An 18229-nucleotide genomic window follows, 5' to 3' on the forward strand; every position below is an offset into this window, starting at 1 on the left:
GGAGAATCTCTTGAACCTGGGAGGCAGAGGTTGCAGTGAGCCAAGACTGTACTATTGCGCTCCAGCCTGGGCAACAAGAGCAAAACTGTCTCAAAAAAATTTTTTTTTTGATAGAGCAAAACATTATGCAAATTTCAACTTTCCATCTTCTGTTCTTGGAAAGACTTTTTGCAAACTACAACCGGAGGCAGCGAATAGATTGCTCTCTGAAAAGCTCCTCTGAACGTTGAGAAATAAGCAACGGTGACGAGTGCCCTGACCCCGTGGGCTTGCACTGTCTCCCTCAGGGTGTTCTCACACCTGGGAATGCGCAGCTCATCCAAACAGGTGGAATCCGGAGGCCGGCACCCCAAGGACGGCCAGCCCACACGTGCACACACCCTCCGTCTCAGCGAGAAGGTGCACTTCTGCCATTTGGTGCACGTTTATAAAGTCCTGACTCAAATTCAGACCTTCCAGAAGAGTTTTATTTATGTATTCCCTAAAATACGGAAGCTAACATAATCCGAGGAAAAATGTCTAGGTCCAACTTACCCTGTGTTTAATCTGCATTTGTTTCTGTACCCATGACATAAAGGATGTGTAAACAGGGGCCGGCAAAGCTCACAGTTCCCGTGTGCCGGGCCGGCATAGATGCCTGTGCTGACCTGCCCGTCTGGGGGCACAGATGCCAGGGGAAGGGGACTTTTTGTCCTCTGGGGCAGGCCAAGTGCATCTCTGCTGTGCACAGAGTCACTGCATCATTTGCGATTTTTCATCCAACCTGAAAAATGCTAAAAACCTTCTTCTAAATTATCTGTTGACATCGTTAGGTCTGATGACAAAGGCGCAGTCTTAGACACCAGGATGGCGAGAACTGCGAGCAGGGGCCGTGAGTCTGATGAAGGGCAGGGCGAGGAAGAGGCAGCCAGGGGCTGCAGCATCCTGACGGCCCTTGTGTTCCTTCCAGGCTCTCGGAACCCGACCCCAGCCACAGCCTGGAGGAGCGCGTGGTGCGCTGGTACTTCAACCTGCTCGACAAAAACTCCAGCGGGGACATTGGCAAGAAGGAAATGAAGCCCTTCAAGAGATTCCTCCGGAAAAAGTCGAAGCCCAAGAAGTGCGTGAAGAAGTTCGTGGAGTACTGTGACGTGAATAATGACAAGTCCCTCTCCCTGCAGGAGCTGATGGGCTGCCTGGGCGTGGCCACGGACGACGGCAGAGCCGGCACCAAGAAGCGCCACAGTAAGAGCCTGACCCAACCCACCCCTGCCCTTTGTCCTTTGCCCTTTGCCTTGGTCAGGCCCTGAGGCCTGGGAGGTCCGCTTCTCACAAACACAGTTACAGATTGTGGTTACGGCCTCGCGGGGGCAGGGTGCAAAGAAATCAAATATGCTGTTGAGTCGTAGGTCACCCCGCTGGCAGGAGTGAAAGTGCTCACTGACGACTCCTCGTGGGCCGCGTGCTCGGGGAGCCCGGGTTCAGATGGACTGCGCATTGGTTTGCAGACAAGCCTTTTCACCGTTCAGACCACGGTTGGCTCCCCCAGGATGGATTGTCTCCTGGCAGTTGAGGGGCAAACCTGGGACCAACCCTGTGCCTGAACTCCAGCCCAATGTTCAGGCCGGTTCACGAGTGGCAGAACCATTGCTGGGGCCCACACCAGTTATTCCAATGGTTTTAGCAGATTTACCAATTAAAAATACTGTTTTGTATGGGCCTGGCCTACCCAACCCACTGTGACAGAAAGCAAGAGAATCCTCTGATGGCCAGAGCCCAGATCTTCTCAGGAGGCAAGCCAGGAAAAGCCAGGTCTGACTTTTCAGCACAGAGACGGCACTGAGGGACGCACGCGTGCCCTAGGTCCCGCTGCATGTGTGTGTAGATCCCGCTTCACATGTGCGCTAGGTATTCCGGCACGTGTCCCACTGCACGTGTGTGGATCCCACTGCACAGGTGCACTGGGTTCCCTGCATGTGTATCTGGGATTCCTGTACACATGTGCTAGATTTCCCTTCAGGTGTGTGCTGGATCTCCCTGCCCATGTGTGCTAGACCCCACCACACATATGTGCTTGATCCCCTGCATGTGTGTGCTGAATCCTGTACGTGTGCTGGATTCCACGGCACGTGTGTGCTGGACCTCACTGCACATGTGTGCTAGACCCCACTGTACATCCCTTGCATGTGTGTGCTGAATCCTGTACATGTGTGCTGGATTCCACGGCACGTGTGTGCTGGACCTCACTGCACATGTGTGCTAGACCCCACTGCACATCCCCTGCATGTGTGTGCTGGATCCTGTACATGTGTGCTGGATTCCATGGCACGTGTGTGCTAGACCCCACTGCACATCCCCTGCATGTGTGTGCTGAATCCTGTACATGTGTGCTGGATTCCATGGCACGTGTGTGCTGGACCTCACTGCACATGTGTGCTAGACCCCACTGTACATCCCCTGCATGTGTGTGCTGGATCCTGTATATGTGTGCTGGATTCCACGGCACATGTGTGCTGGACCTCACTGCACATGTGCCTTAGATCTTGCTGTCCTTGGGGATCTCTGTTTCCTGATTTGTATGATACTTGCTGGGAAGGGCTAGCAGAGACCTCTCAAATTCCTGTCATTTATGATTCTTTCCTTTGTTGTCAACTTTGGTAACATAATATGAGAGAGAAAACAGCGTGAGACCGTGTTCTGGAGCGTTGCTTCACTGTGGTCTTTAAAATCCTCCCTGTAAGGCACGTGGCTCACACTTGTAATCCCAGCACGTTGGGAGGCCAAGGCAGGTGGATCACTTGAGGTCAGGAGTTTGAGACCAGCCTGGCCAGCATGGTGAAACCCCGTTTCTACTAAAAATATAAAAATTAGCCAGCTGTGGTGGTTCATGCCTGTAATCCCAGCTATTCCAGAGGCTGAGGCAGGAGAACTGTTTGAATCCATGAGGCAGAGGTTGTAGTGAGCCAGATCCTGCCACTGCACTCCAGTGTGGGCAACAGAGTGAGGCTCTGTCTCAGAAAAAAAAAGAAAAGGAAACTCCCATGTTTGATGCTCAGCTGTGAGATGGGGCCCTTTGATCTGGCCTGGACTGAGGGTTCCTGGAGGAGGCGGTGATCATCGTCTGCCTCCTCTTCTCAGTGTCCTGGAAGTCATCACAATAATCACTCTGTACTATTCAACCAAATTCAGCCCAGCCTAGATCTGTGTCACAGTGAAGGACTTCCTGATAATTTCTCTGTGAAAAGTCAGTTCTGAAAAATTAAGCTTTACTTTGAAGCTTTTAGTGTAGGGTCTTTGCAGTTAATACACGCCCTGCCGTCCTGACGATGTCTGACTGGAGAGCCAATGGCCATGACTAAGGCCGCCTGCCTTCGCACCTCGCCCAGGAGGCTGCCCTCTGTGCTGACCCGGCCATCCGACGAGCTCAGAGAATCCTCGGTTATGTTCAATGTTCTGTCTCCATCAAGGACTCTTTGGCAAGTGTGGGGGGAGCTGGCTTCTAACATGACAAAACAAACAAGGAATCGCTGGCTGATCGACTTGATGCGTGAAGGCAGCAAATGCCCACTCACCGCTGTGGGACGAGGGGCACTAAACACGCTGCCAGGCTGGCAAGGCTCAGGATCCAATATCCAATCCCACTTCATGGCACAAGACCTCATTTCATTTTCATAGCCACCCTGGGGGCGACGAGGTCACAGACAGATGCCGCCACCCCTGACACTTGCAGATGAGGGCACACAGGCACTGCAGTCACCAGCAGTGCTGCACGTGCAAGCACAGGGCTGTGGAAATCGCCCACTCTGCTGGGCTCACTTTCTGTGAGGACTCCTCCACCCACACCCAGGTGCACCTGCAGCCTCCAGGCGGCTGGATGGAAAGCCAAGAATGCCCATTCTCAGTAGTAGCCCGTGGGTGATTCCCCCTGCATTTCCCTCTCTGTCTTCTGCCCAGCTGGTCTCCTGGGTACGTCTCTCTTACTGCCGCCTGATACTGCTTTTGGCTTCTTGGACTGGACTGTGTCTTAGTCCATTTTGTGCTGCTGTAACAGAACACCATGGATGGGGAATTACGAACAGAAATGTATTGGCTCATGAGTCTAGAGGCTGGGCAGTCCCGGTCTGTGGAACCAGCATCTGGTGAAGGCCTTGTGCTGTGCCATCCCCAAATGGAAGGGCGAAGAGAGGGTAAGAAAGGCAGCAGGAGAGCAAGGGGGACCAAACGCATTCTTTGGAGCCCACTCCCAAGATAAAGGCATTCACCCATTTGTGAGGGCAGAGTCCTCGTGATGCAGACCTTGTGAACCCCTAACACCTCTGCATTCGAGATCGAGTTCCACCACGCGAACGTTGGGCTCACCTTCAGACCATAACAGGCTGCCTTCTTCACTCCCTGTGCTTTTTGTCTCATAGTGGTGCCTGCTCAGGATCCCAGAAGACAAAGGGCGTATTGCTCTTTGAGACTTAAAACCTACCAGCTGGGGCACGTGGGACGCCTGGGGAAGTGATGGGGAGATGGAGAGCAGGTGGCTGCCAGATCTGCAGCTGGGGCCAGGGAACCATGGTGTCCCTCACCCCTATAATTCCACAGAGAGGGAAGGTGAACACCCACCCAGTGATTCACTGAGGCAGCCACCTGGCTGTTGCGCCATCTGCATGTGATGAGTGACACTTTGGGGCACCTGGTGGCTGCCTGTGTGGCTCCTCCTCCATTCTGGAAGTGTCCCTGCGTTTCTGTGGAAGGCTAATTCTTATGGTTGTAATGAGAGATGAAGGCTGGACAGAGCCAGTGAAGATCTTTTCCACCTCCGATCTCCTTCCATTCCCATGGCGTAGGCTGGTCTTTTCTCTGCAAGGACCCCCCTGTTAGCCACGGTCAGGTGGCTTCAGTAGCACCCACATCCCAGCCCCCACGGCCTCTGCGCTCCTCAGCCTCGTGCTACAAGCTCATGTGGTCCGTGGCCATTGCTGGGGCAGATTCCTGTCCACTAATTTCTTCAATTAAACCAAAGGAAATGTAGGCTCCTTGTGAGGGAGGGTGAATGACTTCCAGCAATTCGTGGGTTTTTAAGTAGAGTAATTGGGCCCAGAGCTGTGATTATGGTGACAGAATGTTGAAACTTCAGGATCAAATGATTTCAGGATGGATCCACAGAGCTACGATGTTCTCCAGAAGGCCCTGTTCCTATACCAGCCTCCAGAGGCACCCACAGCTCTCCCTTCCACACCACCCTTCCCTACGCCATGCTCCAGAGGCACCCACAGCTCTCCCTTCCACACCACCCTGTCCCTACGCCACGCTCCAGAGGCACCCACAGCTCCCCCGTCCTGCACCGCCCTGTTCCCACGCCACCCTCCAGAGGCACCCACAGCTCCCCTGTCCCGCACTGCCTCAGGACACAACTCAGACTGTGTGTGTGTGTGTGTGTGTGTGTGTGTGTGTGTGTGTGGAAAGGGTGGGGGTGGTGTGTGTGGTGCGTGTGTGTGTGTGTGTATATGGTGTGTGTGCATGGTGTGTGTGTATAAATATGGGGTGTGGTGTATGTATGCATGGTATGGTGTATGTATGTGTACAGTATGTGGTGTGTAAACACTAGCATTGGCGCTCTGGGCTGGATCAATTCCTCTTAAGGCAAATGTCCTGCATTCCTCTATGTGTCCTACTATTTTAAACACGGTGTATTGATAGGAAATCTGGCAAACAGACCAGCAGACAATTGAAAAGATAGTTTGTTACTCACAGATCCCAAGGAGAGGAGGCCCTGCGGTGCTGTGGGGGCCACATGGGAAGCCCCAGGGTCAGCCAAGAGACAGAGGGAGCAAGGGATTGCGCTGAGCCCATGTCGTGGTCTCCCACGCAGGCTTGCCCGTAAACAAAGCAGCCACGTTACAGGCTGGATGAGCGTGGAGACTGCTGGTTGAATGAGGATGAAGATTTTGGGGCTGGGTAAGGGTGGAGGCTATAGGGTGGGTGAGGGTGGAGGCTATAGGGTGGGTGAGGGTGGAGGCTGTAGGGTGGGTGAGGGAGGAGGCTGTTGGTTAGGTGAAGGTGGAGGCTATAGGGTGGGTGAGGGTGGAGGCTGTAGGGTGGGTGAGGGTGGAGGCTGTAGGCTGGGTGAGGGAGGAGGCTGTTGGTTAGGTGAGGATGGAGGCTGTAGGGTGGGTGAGGGTGGAGGCTGTAGGCTGGGTGAGGGTGGAGGCTATAGTTTAGGTGAGGGAGAAGGCTGTAGGGTGGGTGAGGGAGGAGGCTGTTGGTTAGGTGAGGGTGGAGGCTGTAGGGTGGAGGCTGTAGGCTGGGTGAGGGAGGAGGCTGTTGGTTAGGTGAGGATGGAGGCTGTAGGGTGGGTGAAGGTGGAGGCTGTAGTTTAGGTGAGGGAGGAGGCTGTTGGTTAGGTGGAGATCCTAAACATGAGGGTGGGGGCTGTAGGGTGGCTGAGGGAGGAGGCTGTAGGGTGGGTGAGGGTGGAGGCTGTAGGGTGGGTGAGGGTGGAGGCTGTAGTTTAGGTGAGGGAGGAGGCTGTTGGTTAGGTGAGGGTGGAGGCTGCAGGGTGGGTGAGGGTGGAGGCTGTAGGCTGGGTGAGGGAGGAGGCTGTTGGTTAGGTGAGGGTGGAGGCTGCAGGGTGGGTGAGGGTGGAGTCTGTAGTTTAGGTGAGGGAGGAGGCTGTTGGTTAGGTGAGGATGGAGGCTGTAGGGTGGGTGAGGGTGGAGGCTATAGTTTAGGTAGTAGATCCACAGATTGGATTCTGATGGGATAATATTTGTCCCTCATGCTCAAGCTAAATCCCTTGGACACTCTTTGCAAGGTGGCAGCACTGTTGAGACAGCTGTCGTGAGCAGCGTCTCTCGACTGGGAAATGTTGTTCGTTCCCTCTAGGACTGGTCCCCATTGCTCTCTGCTAAGGTTGAGCGGACCTTGGTGGTGAAGGGTACATGGCGCTCTCAGTGGCGCTGGGAGAAAGCTCTGTGAGGAAGTGTTTTTTCATTGCATATATTGGTATACTGAAGTGAAGGTGACGTTTACGAGTCATGAGCTGCCATGGGTCATGCTGCATGCAAGTGACTAGGGAATCTCAGTGCCTTAGGACCCAAGGGTTTCCTTCCGGTTCACAGAGCATAGGGCCTGTGGGTCGACACCTTGCTGCCCTGGATGGGAATGCAGGGCCAGCTCGGGTCAGCACAGGTCTTGGGGTATGTGGCAGAGAAGCAGGAGAGGCTGAGCCACCCGCCCAGCCACAGGGGAGGCAGACGCTCAGACATGGAGCCTTTCAGCCTCCCACATTCCAGTGGCCTGAGCCACAGTGTGGGGCAGGGAAGTAGCGTGGATGGGCTGGGGGTGCTTAGCCCCTGGCAAGGAGGATGGATGGATAGTGGAGCGCAGCATGGCCTCTGCCGATGCTGCCATCTTCGGTGAAATGGTTAAGTTGCTGTGGAAGTTTGAGGTATCTTCTTTAGATCCTGCTGAATAATCTGATGTATCTCAGCTTTGCTGTCCTCTTAGTAATCAAGAAGAAAGCGTATGATGGCTTCCAGCAAAATAAGCTGCAATTTGGCAAAAGAGGCAATTTGGTCATGATCAAAAATGAACATTGTGGACTTGGATACGTATTTAGCTGATTTTGCAGCCCTTTCATTTTCCTTACAGAATTTTTCTTTTTTCTGACTTAAAAAAATCATTATCAATTATATTGTTTCTACCCTGTACAGTTTGTAATAGCGAAAAGTCAGAAAAACCTGAAGATCCAGGAGAAGATTCCTGACGCCATTCTAGATATCCACACTGTTACTAGGGTTTTGTTTTTTTTTCCTGTATTTTTGCTTACTGCTGAGCAATGCACTTTTTATTCTGAAATATATGAGAAATCAAATAAATAAGTAACATTTGATCCTTTATTCTTAGAGATAATCAGACCTAGATCACAGCTTTCCATAAAAAATTTCTATTTTTATATGTACATATGTATGTACTATGGTTTTTCGCTACAAAATGGGATCATAAGTCTATGCGCTTTCTAAATTAATCATACTTATTTTAAGTGATTACAAAAAAAGTTGCATTTAAATGAATGAAACTATGACATATTAGTTCAAAGTTTGATATACACTTTCACCATTATAAAAAATGCAAATGAGAATAATTGAAAATGATTGAGAGTTTATAAAGATAAGAAAGGACTTATTTCTGAGGAGCTAAAAAATAAAAATTCACAAAAGATTACAACATGCCCTCATAATTCTCCAAAAATAACCATTACACAAAAACTCAGAAATTACGAGATATTCCTTTTGGCCAAATTATCTTTTCCCCTCAAAGTCCTGCTGGCTATGACTCCTGCAGGCATGTTGCTTTCAGCCCAGGGCTTGATTGTCCTCACCTGGAACCAATCAAATCATTCCATACTGGGTGACGTAAACGCCCCCAACCTAGAACCAATCAAATCATTCCATGCTGGGTGACGTAAACGCCCCCAACCTAGAACCAATCAAATCATTCCATACTGGGTGATGTCAACTCCCCCAGCCTAGAACCAATCAAATCATTCCATGCTGGGTGACGTAAACGCCCCCAACCTAGAACCAATCAAATCATTCCATGCTGGGTGACGTAAACGCCCCCAACCTAGAACCAATCAAATTATTCCATACTGGGTGATATCAACTCCCCCAACCTAGAACCAAGCAAATCATTCCATGCTGGGTGACGTAAACGCCCCCAACCTAGAACCAATCAAATCATTCCATACTGGGTTACATAAAGTCCCCCAAGGGTTCTTGAACTTTATTTTGGTGGTGGTGAAATACATAGTCTCTCTTTCTCTCTGTCCTATAGTCTCAATGAGACACGTTTTTATTGATGTGGCATTTCTATACATTTATTTTGAAAATGTATATCCTATTCTGTTAAAATTAACAAATAATGTATGAATTTCCTGCCTTTCATGTATTCTGAGTAGTGCTTTTCCCAGCCGCTTCTTAAGTGGAATATTCTGCCAGGTGACATTAATAAAATTTCTGTTCTTTTCATGTAAATAGTAAGGTAGGGTTTTTTTTTTTTTTTTTTTTTTCTTACACTCAAAAATATTAACTTTTTTGGCCAGCCTGTAATTCCGGCACTTTGAGAATCCAAGGCGGGTGGATTGCCTGAGCTCAGGAGTTCAAGACCAGTGTGGGCAACATGGCAAAACTCCATCTCTACCAAAAATACAAAAAATGAGCTGGGCATGGTGGCACACGCCTGTAGTCCCTGCTACTTGGATTGCTGAGGTGGGAGGATTGCTTGAGCCTGGGAGGCCGAGGTTGCAGTGAGCCAAGATCACACCATTGCACTCCAGCCTGGGTGGTAAAGTGAGACCCCATTTCCATCCCCCACCAACAAAAAAGAATGTTAACTTTTTCTTAACAGCTTTAATCAACAGCTACTTCTAACTTCCAGGAGAATTATGTTAATCAGCAAACAATCCAACAAAAAGCCAGCAGTTGTTGAACAAATTGGCTCAGAATAGATTCAAAGTATCACTCTAACAGTCCTTAAATGTGAATCACTGGCTGAAAAGCCAATTTTTTTCCCTCAAAGTAGTCATTTCAGGTAAGACAAGTAGATGAGCTGCAGTGCTCATTTTGGCACTTACACCATTAAAACCAACTACTGAAAAAATCACAGATTTAGTCACTGCTTAGTGTGTTGGCAATTTTCTTAATACGCTCGCTGTTCACCTGCTCACACTGTGTCTCTATTTGCATCACGGCAAGGGAAGACACTTTGAAAACAGAGCAGTTTTGCTCTTTACTCTGTTTTTTATTGAGTGGACAGAAATCAACAGTTAATCAAGAAATATGGAATGAAGCCCGCTTCCCTTTATTGATGGATTTGAAAGCTACTGATTAAGTGCTTTGCATTCTAGACACTGACAGCATAACAGCAAACAGAAATGTGTGTCCCTTTAGAGCTTACAAGTATGCAAGCGAGTCATCAGGTAAATAAGAACCCCCCAGCACGATAGGGGGTGCTTGTGGAGGAGGCATAGGGAGGTCGGGAGGGCTGGAAGGTTAGATTCAGGGAAGGGAGGAGGCCCCAGAAGGAGCCATTGAGTGGAGACAAGAGGAGCAGAGGAGAACCAAGGCGTGTCGGGTGGAGCAGCCTGCAGAGGACAGAGGGCTGCAGTGCCCAGCGTGCCTAGGAGCAGGGAGAAGATGCGAACCATGTGAGCAGATGGGGCAGAGCACAGCCGCCTCCAGCATAGCCCAGGATCCTCTGGCTTCTTCTCTGAGTGAGGCCTTTGGAAGGTTTGGGTGGAATGTTTTAGAGGACCGCGGTTGCTGTGTTTGTGTAGACAGCCGATGGGAAGGGCTGAAGGAGCAGCCTGGTGGTGGGTCTGCTCGTGTCCACATGGGAGAGGTGGATGATCCTGGCCACGTAGCAGTGCGTGCTGGAAGTTCTGGACTCCAGAAAGACTTTGCGTGTAGAGCTTGAGGGATTTGCTCCCAGATGATTTCGGGAAGGTTGGAGCAGAGAGGAGTGACAATGACTCCAAAAGTTTGCCCTAAAGAGCTCAAGAATGCGGTTACTGTGTCCTGAGATGGAATACGTCAGAAAATAGGTTTTAAAGGGAAGGTCATGGGTCCAGTTGGGTCCTGTTTCCTTTGAACTGCCTATTGAATGAAAATCCACTTGGAGATAATCAAGTTGGATCTGAGAATATGAACTGAGAAGAGAAAGGTCCACGCTGAAGATGACAGCAATATGTGTCCTCAGGAGCTGTCAGGAAATAGAGTATTTAAAACCCTGAGGCCAACGGAGCCCACCAGTGAGTGGGTGAAGATAGGAAGGAGGTGAGGCTGCTGGAGCCCCTGGGGCACTTCCCAGAGGTTTCCACAGAGGCGAAAGAGTGGAAGCTGAGCTGGGAGCAGGAGGGAGACCTCCCCGGGAAGCCCCGCCATGCACTGGGCGGGGAAGCCAGGAGACACCGCGCGGCTCCCTTCAGCTTCGATCCTAGTTGAAGCTTAGGGAAAAACCGTTTTCAGCCAAACATGTTGATGTCTCCTGACAAACCCTTGTTGGGGCATTGCTGATGGCTTCGCCCCCGGCACCCAGGGACATGAATCCCCTCCACTGGGGAGAGATTGAGAAACATCTAGAATTCAGTTCTCCAGTGAGGGTGGACTTACCTCAGAGTTTGGGGTGAAGTAAAACATTCTTCTAAGGCTGAACCAGAGAATCCGTATTGTTAGAAAGTATTTACATAGTAACTTTTATAATCCACCAATAATCTGTGTTCAGTGTATATATAGTTAGCTCTTCTGTGGATTGAGGCAATCTCTCATCAGAAATGCTCAAAGACAATGGAAAGATACAAATACAAAACCGTGTAGTGTAGCAACGGTCAGCTTAGTGTTTGCATCAGGCACTTTAAGTGTTTAGAGCAGGATGGGTTTAGAACGTATTGAAATACTACACATACTGTGTGGGAAACCGGAGAACGGGAGGACTTTGGTCAGCAGGGGTCCTGGAACCAATCCCTCTGGATACTGAGGGATGACTGTGTGTGTGTGTTTTCATGTACATGAGTTTGCCAGTTGATAACATCTTTCTAAAGCGATGTGGACTCCTTCTTGAAATTATGTCGAACCTTTCATTAAATAATGAGTCTTTGATTTTTAATAATATCTTTTTTTTTTTCCTGCTAGCCCCCAGAGGTAATGCTGAAAGCACTTCTAATAGACAAGTAAGTATGTTTATATTTTACTCTTAACCATTTCCTTTTTAAATTACAAACAATAAAAATTCAGAGTTATGTCAATTTGCAGCGGTCAGTACCTTCCAAGAAAAGAAAGAATTCAGGGGAGGCAACCTTATCGTATCTGCCCTGTGGGGACTAAAGCAGCCTCACAGAATCCTATCCGAAATCACCAACCTATTGATTGAAAAAAGTTTATTATTGAAACTTTTGATTACTAAGAAAAATTTCTGAGTTCACTTGTTTTGTAGATGTTTTTAAGAGGAGGGGTCTTGGAATGAGCAAAGTCTCCAAGAAATATGGGACTATGTGAAAAGAAAAAAAAAAAAAGAGGAGGGGTCTTGCCTTTTTGCCCAGGCTAGTCTCGAACTCCAAGGCTCAAGCAATCCTCCTAGGATCGCAGGCATGAGCCAGCATGCCGGGCTGAAATCATTTTAGCAATTGTCTGAGTGTTTGTAATTTGGTTCCTGCATTTTGTTAGGGAGGCTGCAGGAACAGGAGGCATCCTCCGTGCACAGGTGGATTTCTCTGTCTTCCTGGGGTCCCAAAAGGACAAGCACTGGTCTCTGAAAGGGACTCTGGCTTCCTGCTGTGTGTTCACGGGTCTGTGTTTCTGGCTCCCTCTCTATGTTTGCAGTTGGAGGATGCAATGGTGGTGTCCTCCAGCACCCAAAGCCACAGACTGTCACATGTCAAGAACATTTTCCAGAAGATAAACATGAGTGGGTTCCCGTCTCTCTCCTCCAAAGCCGGGGCAAAATCCCACTTCTTCCCTACCAGTAGTCAATTTGTGATTTATTTTGTCCTCACCTGTTTGAAGTCAAGTTGCTATTTCCTAAGGCAAGCCCCTGTATTTGTTGTGGGTTTAAGTGGAGGCTCCAGCACACACCTTGGATGTAATTTAAAACCCTTTCATGAGGAAAGATGTGTGATATGCTGTCCTTTGTTTAGCAAATGTTTATGGTTTTAACTTCTTAAATCTCACCGCAAATCACTTACACTTTAAAACAGGGCTGGTCTGAAAGTAATTACCCTTGCTGAGTGCCAAGGCCTCCAAAAGGTTGTTTTCATTCCAAAGCAGCCGTCACTGTACTCATGTACAGAGCACCCCGGTGCTCTCCTTGGTTCAAAGCACACGCCTCCTGCCTTAGTGCTTTTTTTTCAAAAAGAGAAACTGAAGCAGTTTTCCCCTCCCTTTATAGGGCCTGAGTGGACACACGGACCTCCACGCCTTTCGTGCAGTAGCTATTCCTGCAAACTGTGATACTGGGATTAGGTCCTAATGGGCAAGCAGCTGCGGCTCCTGCTGCCCGTGGCCATTGAAGGCCACCATGTTTCTTTGAAACGTCTCAAAGGGTAGCATAGAGCCAGCGCCAGCCAGCACGGCATCACGTTATGCATGGCCCATACAGGAACTATCCCAAGAAGGGCTCAGGGGAGGGTGCATGACAGTCATATGAGATGGACAGGAGCACTCGTTCCTGACCTCTTCAGCTTCCACTGCAGCTCCACAGTCATCAGAGCTGGTGTCTGATAGCTTAAAATGTTAATCCACCTTCTGCAGCGGCCCTGACCATCTTTAGTGACTCTGATGGGTTGTCTTTATGCATAACTGACTCAAACCTCAGGTTTAGGGTAGGAGGTAGATTTGTCTTCTCACCTCTTCAGATATTTATCAAGGGGAATAAAAGCCAACCCAGAAACCTCCTAAACTTTATAGTTATTTGAAATAATAAAACAGAAGAATGGATCAACATTTGTAGGAATTGGCACTCTTGGAAAAATACGTCTGGAAACTGTATATTGCTTTTACTTCATTCTAAATTGCTTTTAATTGAAAGTCAAGGTGCGGAATTACAGTTGTTTTTCATTATAATAAGCAAACTTTTTAAGTTGGATTTCTTCTTAAAGAGGCAAAATAGTGAACAAAAAAGATAAAAAGGAAAATTAAGAATCAACTGTATCGAATTTTCCTATATCAAATTTGAAGCTTAAGTTATATGATTAAAATTATTGTCGTATAATCAAGGTGATAAGACATTCTGAAAAACATTTAATATATTTAGTACTTACAACATTTACAGTAGATGCTACTTTTCAAAATGATATATTTTTCCCAATATTTCTATCATGTCAGGAAGGAAAGTGTGAAGACGTGCCCAGTGTCCAAAATGTCTGCATCGCTTTTCACTCATGCTTACAACTCACAAGACCAGACCCGCCCTCTGGTTCAGTTCATTCCCAGAGGGCAAGCCTGAGCCTTCACAGATGAGTAATGCACACCTGTTAACATAATGTGTCTCTCTTTTCTTTTCAGCCAAGGAAACAAGGATAAATGGCGTACACACCGAAGGCAGTTCCTAGACATGTGGGAAATTCCCTCACCAAAGAGCAATTACAAAAACAGAAACACATAGTATTTGCACTTTGTACTTTAAATGTAAATTCACTTTGTAGAAATGGATATTTAAACAGACTGTTTTAATCTGTGAAAATGGAGAGCTGGCTTCAGAAAATTAATCACATACAATGTATGTGTCGGTCTTTTGACCTTGGAAATCGGTGTGTGCTGGAGACGTTGTATTCGAATGCATTTAGGCTGAATTTCTTCTTTGCCTTCCACGTTAGCTGTAGAGCTCTGGGCACTCTGCTTGCAATCCTGTGGCTTTTCCCAACCCCTCCCTGCCGGCGCTTCCAGGTGGCTGTGCTTCCAGCATTGTGGAATTGAGCTGGAAGCTTCTGTTTGCCTGGAAGTTTCCGATGTGTGGCCGACCCTTGGGCCAGTTAACATGCAGGGTTTGGTTGGTTTCTTGGGACTTTCTGTTAGTGTCCTGTTTAGGTTTCCAGAGATCTTGCTCACACAATGAATCCTGCAACCACTAAAGCTGTCCGTTGAGTCCACGTGGTTCCCCCGGAGGAAATGGTATTTTCAAACTGTCTTTGGTGTGACACTTTGGCTCAAAGGATCTCTGCTTTTCCATTGTAAGCTTCTGTTTGATTTTGGCCCTGGGGCTTGAATTAGTCCTAGAGAGTCCTTTCTGCTGAGGGGAGGCTGCCTAGGAGGGGCCCATCCTTCTAAAAAGTAAATCCAGTCCCGGTGTGACGGGCTGGCTAACAGGCTCAACTGCCGGGGTTTTCTCCTTCACATGGACATTGTTCTCCTTATCCTCCTGCCTGGTCCACCCCAGGGCTACCGGGAGGTAAAATCTTCACCTAAACAAAGGACAGAGCAGCTCCTTACTGAAGGCACAGCGGATGCATGGTGCCCCGGGGCCCGTGTCGGCAGCCAGGGAGAGGCACCTGCAGGCCCCCGCTGTTCCTCTCTGCTCTTCTGAATGCATCACGGTACAAGAACTTGCCAATGGGACATTCATCAGAGTGGCCCTGACAAAGAAGGATAGGTGTGGAACGCCCACACGGTGAGCAACGGACTGGCCTGCATACACAGCCACTGTCGCCCTCAGGCCTGAGCCCGGCCGTCCGTCAGTGCGCCCACTGCCTTTAAGGAACGGTTTGGAGAGCAGTCACGAGCAGGTCCTCCGGGTGGGGGTGCGGTCTTGGCTCAGACTTCCGGTTGGAAAAAATCTTCATGGCCCCAAATCCCCTGAGACATGTCTTGTAGAATGATGTTGGTGGATGCCGCGGAGACATTGAGTGAGGCTTCTTACTTATTTAAACCGTGCAAGGGAAAAAACAAGGCTTTGGAGCCACAGGAAGCTCAAGTACATGCCTATGTTGTTTAAGAAACAGTGATGATCCTCAACTTTTTGGATAATCTTTTATATTTCTGATCTTTGAATTTAATCATTTTTCTTAGACTAAAATAAAATATGCTATTGAGACATATTAGTCTTTTGTTTCCAATTAAATGCAGACTTTTACCATTGCTTAATTTTACAGGTGTCCACTGTAAGGGAGGGAGAGGCCAGGGCTCTGGGCAGAAAGAATTGGAATCCTGGCTCTGTCCCTGAGTGGTGTGTGACTTTAGATGCGACCCTGCAGTTCCCACCTGGGAGGTGGGGATGCTGGCAGGGGCATAAGCCACCACCTCCCGCACACGGGAGGGAACTGGGAGTGTTCATGTGTGCCACATACATGTTTGTGTTTGCCCCGACCGCGTGGGAGGTGGTCCGTCTGTCTGTCCTACTCCGCACGGTCCAGTGCGGCTTATGTCACCCAGTGCTGTGGGAAACTTCAGAAGAAACAAAAAGAGGGTCTTATTTTGATTAAAGCTGGTGGCTGGGGACAGTGGCTCTCACCTGTACTGCCAGCACTTTGGAGGCTGAGGCAGGTGGATCATTTGAGGTCAGGAGTTTGAGACCAGCCTGGCCAACATGGTGAAACCCCGTCCCTACGAAAAATACAAAACTTACCCGGGCATGGTGGCAGGTGCCTGCAGTCCCAGCTAGTTGGGAGGCTGAGGCAGGAGAATCAACTGAACCTGGGAAGTAGAGACTGCAGTGGCCTAGGATTGTGCCTTTGCACTCCAGCCTGAGCAATACTGAGCAATAGCGCAAGACTCACTCTCAAAAAGAAAAGAAAGCAAAGCTGGTGCCTTTCTCCAGGTCACACAACTGGAAGCCCGAGGATGCCCGCATCTGCCCCTGCACCTTGCACACACCCCACATCCCTGCCTCCCCTAGGCCTTCGTGTTTCCCTTGTGCTGCTTCTTAACTGGATGTGCTTCCTCCAGGATTCATGACCGCCTCTTGGTCCTCGGTCCTAAGCCCCGCAGCTCACCCCAAGCCCACATACAATTTACTGTCCGTTCTGAAAAACAGTGGTCTTTGTAAACTCTGTCTTAGCATTGGTGATGATCAACTGTGCAGTACAGACACGGCTGTGAAGGGCGTTAGGACTCTGTCAGGGACAGCTGCTGGCTCAGGTGGGGCTTGAACCACGATTTGAAGAGGCAGGAGAGGATGAAGCGTCAAAGAAGTGGAAAAAGACTGAAAAAGACAGGAGGGAAAAAGAGAGGGAGGCATGCAGCCAGTGCAGGTGGAGGAGGGAAAGGGAGAGGGAGGCATGCAGCCAGTGCAGGGGAGGAGGGAAAGGGAGAGGGAGGCATGCAGCCAGTGCAGGTGGAGGAGGGAAAAGGAGAGGGAGGCATGCAGCCAGTGCAGGTGGAGGAGGGAAAAAGAGAGGGAGGCATGCAGCCAGTGCAGGTGGAGGAGGGAAAAAGAGAGGGAGGCATGCAGCCAGTGCAGCTGGAGGATGGAAAGGGGAGAGGGAGGCATGCAGCCAGTGCAGGTGGAGGAGGGAAAGGGAGAGGGAGGCATGCAGCCAGTGCAGGTGGAGGAGGGAAAGGGAGAGGGAGGCATGCAGCCAGTGCAGGTGGAGGAGGGAAAAGGAGAGGGAGGCATGCAGCCAGTGCAGGTGGAGGAGGGAAAGGGAGAGGGAGGCATGCAGCCAGTGCAGCTGGAGGAGGGAAAGGGAGAGGGAGGCATGCAGCCAGTGCAGGTGGACGAGGGAAAGGGAGAGGGAGGCATGCAGCCAGTGCAGGTGGACGAGGGAAAGGGAGAGGGAGGCATGCAGCCAGTGCAGGTGGAGGAGGGAAAAGGAGAGGGAGGCATGCAGCCAGTGCAGGTGGAGGAGGGAAAGGGAGAGGGAGGCGTGCAGCCAGTGCAGGTGGAGGAGGGAAAAGGAGAGGGAGGCATGCAGCCAGTGCAGGTGGAGGAGGGAAAGGGAGAGGGAGGCATGCAGCCAGTGCAGGTGGAGGAGGGAAAGGGAGAGGGAGGCATGCAGCCAGTGCAGGGGAGGAGGGAAAGGGAGAGGGAGGCATGCAGCCAGTGCAGGGGAGGAGGGAAAGGGAGAGGGAGGCATGCAGCCAGTGCAGGTGGAGGAGGGAAACGGAGAGGGAGGCATGCAGCCAGTGCAGGTGGAGGAGGGAAAGGGAGAGGGAGGCATGCAGCCAGTGCAGGGGAGGAGGGAAAGGGAGAGGGAGGCATGCAGCCAGTGCAGGTGGAGGAGGGAAAGGGAGAGGGAGGCATGCAGCCAGTGCAGGGGAGGAGGGAAAGGGAGAGGGAGGCATGCAGCCAGTGCAGGTGGAGGAGGGAAAGGGAGAGGGAGGCATGCAGCCAGTGCAGGGGAGGAGGGAAAGGGAGAGGGAGGCATGCAGCCAGTGCAGGTGGAGGAGGGAAAGGGAGAGGGAGGCATGCAGCCAGTGCAGGTAGTTCTTACTGTGGAGTACTAAGACTGCAAATCCAAACCAGAAACGTGTTTCTCTCACGTAGGCCGTGTGGCTGTTTCTAGTGAAAGATGCCTCCTTCCCCAAACCATCCTCCGCCCTCCTCATGTCCGAAAAAGGCTTTCCTGCATTCTTGTCAAAAGTATCGTGGTTGGAGATTTATTTTAGAATTATACTGAATAATTCATAGATCATGCCCATCACTGACACACCAGAAATTCTATCAATTATCAACGTGAATGTTTCCAGCTTTCTTTGGAATCAACGTACAGAAATGACGAGCGTGGTCATAAGCTGCCAGCTGGACAGTCGAACCGTGCAAAAACCACAAA

At 49.9% G+C, this 18229-nt stretch overlaps 1 protein-coding gene across 4 annotated transcripts in view; it reads left to right on the plus strand.

Annotated features, from left to right (window-relative positions):
• Positions 1–15554, plus strand: part of SMOC2 (SPARC related modular calcium binding 2) — a 206304-nt gene extending 190750 nt beyond the window's left edge. For all 4 annotated transcript variants that reach the window (XM_035297215.3, XM_035297216.3, XM_035297217.3 and 1 more), the window contains exons 11-13: positions 950–1224; positions 11661–11698; positions 14028–15554. In XM_035297215.3, the coding sequence (XP_035153106.1) occupies positions 950–1224; positions 11661–11698; positions 14028–14045 (331 nt within the window). In that variant the 3' untranslated portion in view covers positions 14046–15554. The remainder of the gene's footprint in view (positions 1–949; positions 1225–11660; positions 11699–14027) is intronic.
• Positions 15555–18229: the final 2675 nt, after the last annotated feature.

This window comes from Callithrix jacchus, chromosome 4, assembly GCF_049354715.1.
Source record: "Callithrix jacchus isolate 240 chromosome 4, calJac240_pri, whole genome shotgun sequence".
Taxonomy (NCBI): domain Eukaryota; kingdom Metazoa; phylum Chordata; class Mammalia; order Primates; family Cebidae; genus Callithrix; species Callithrix jacchus.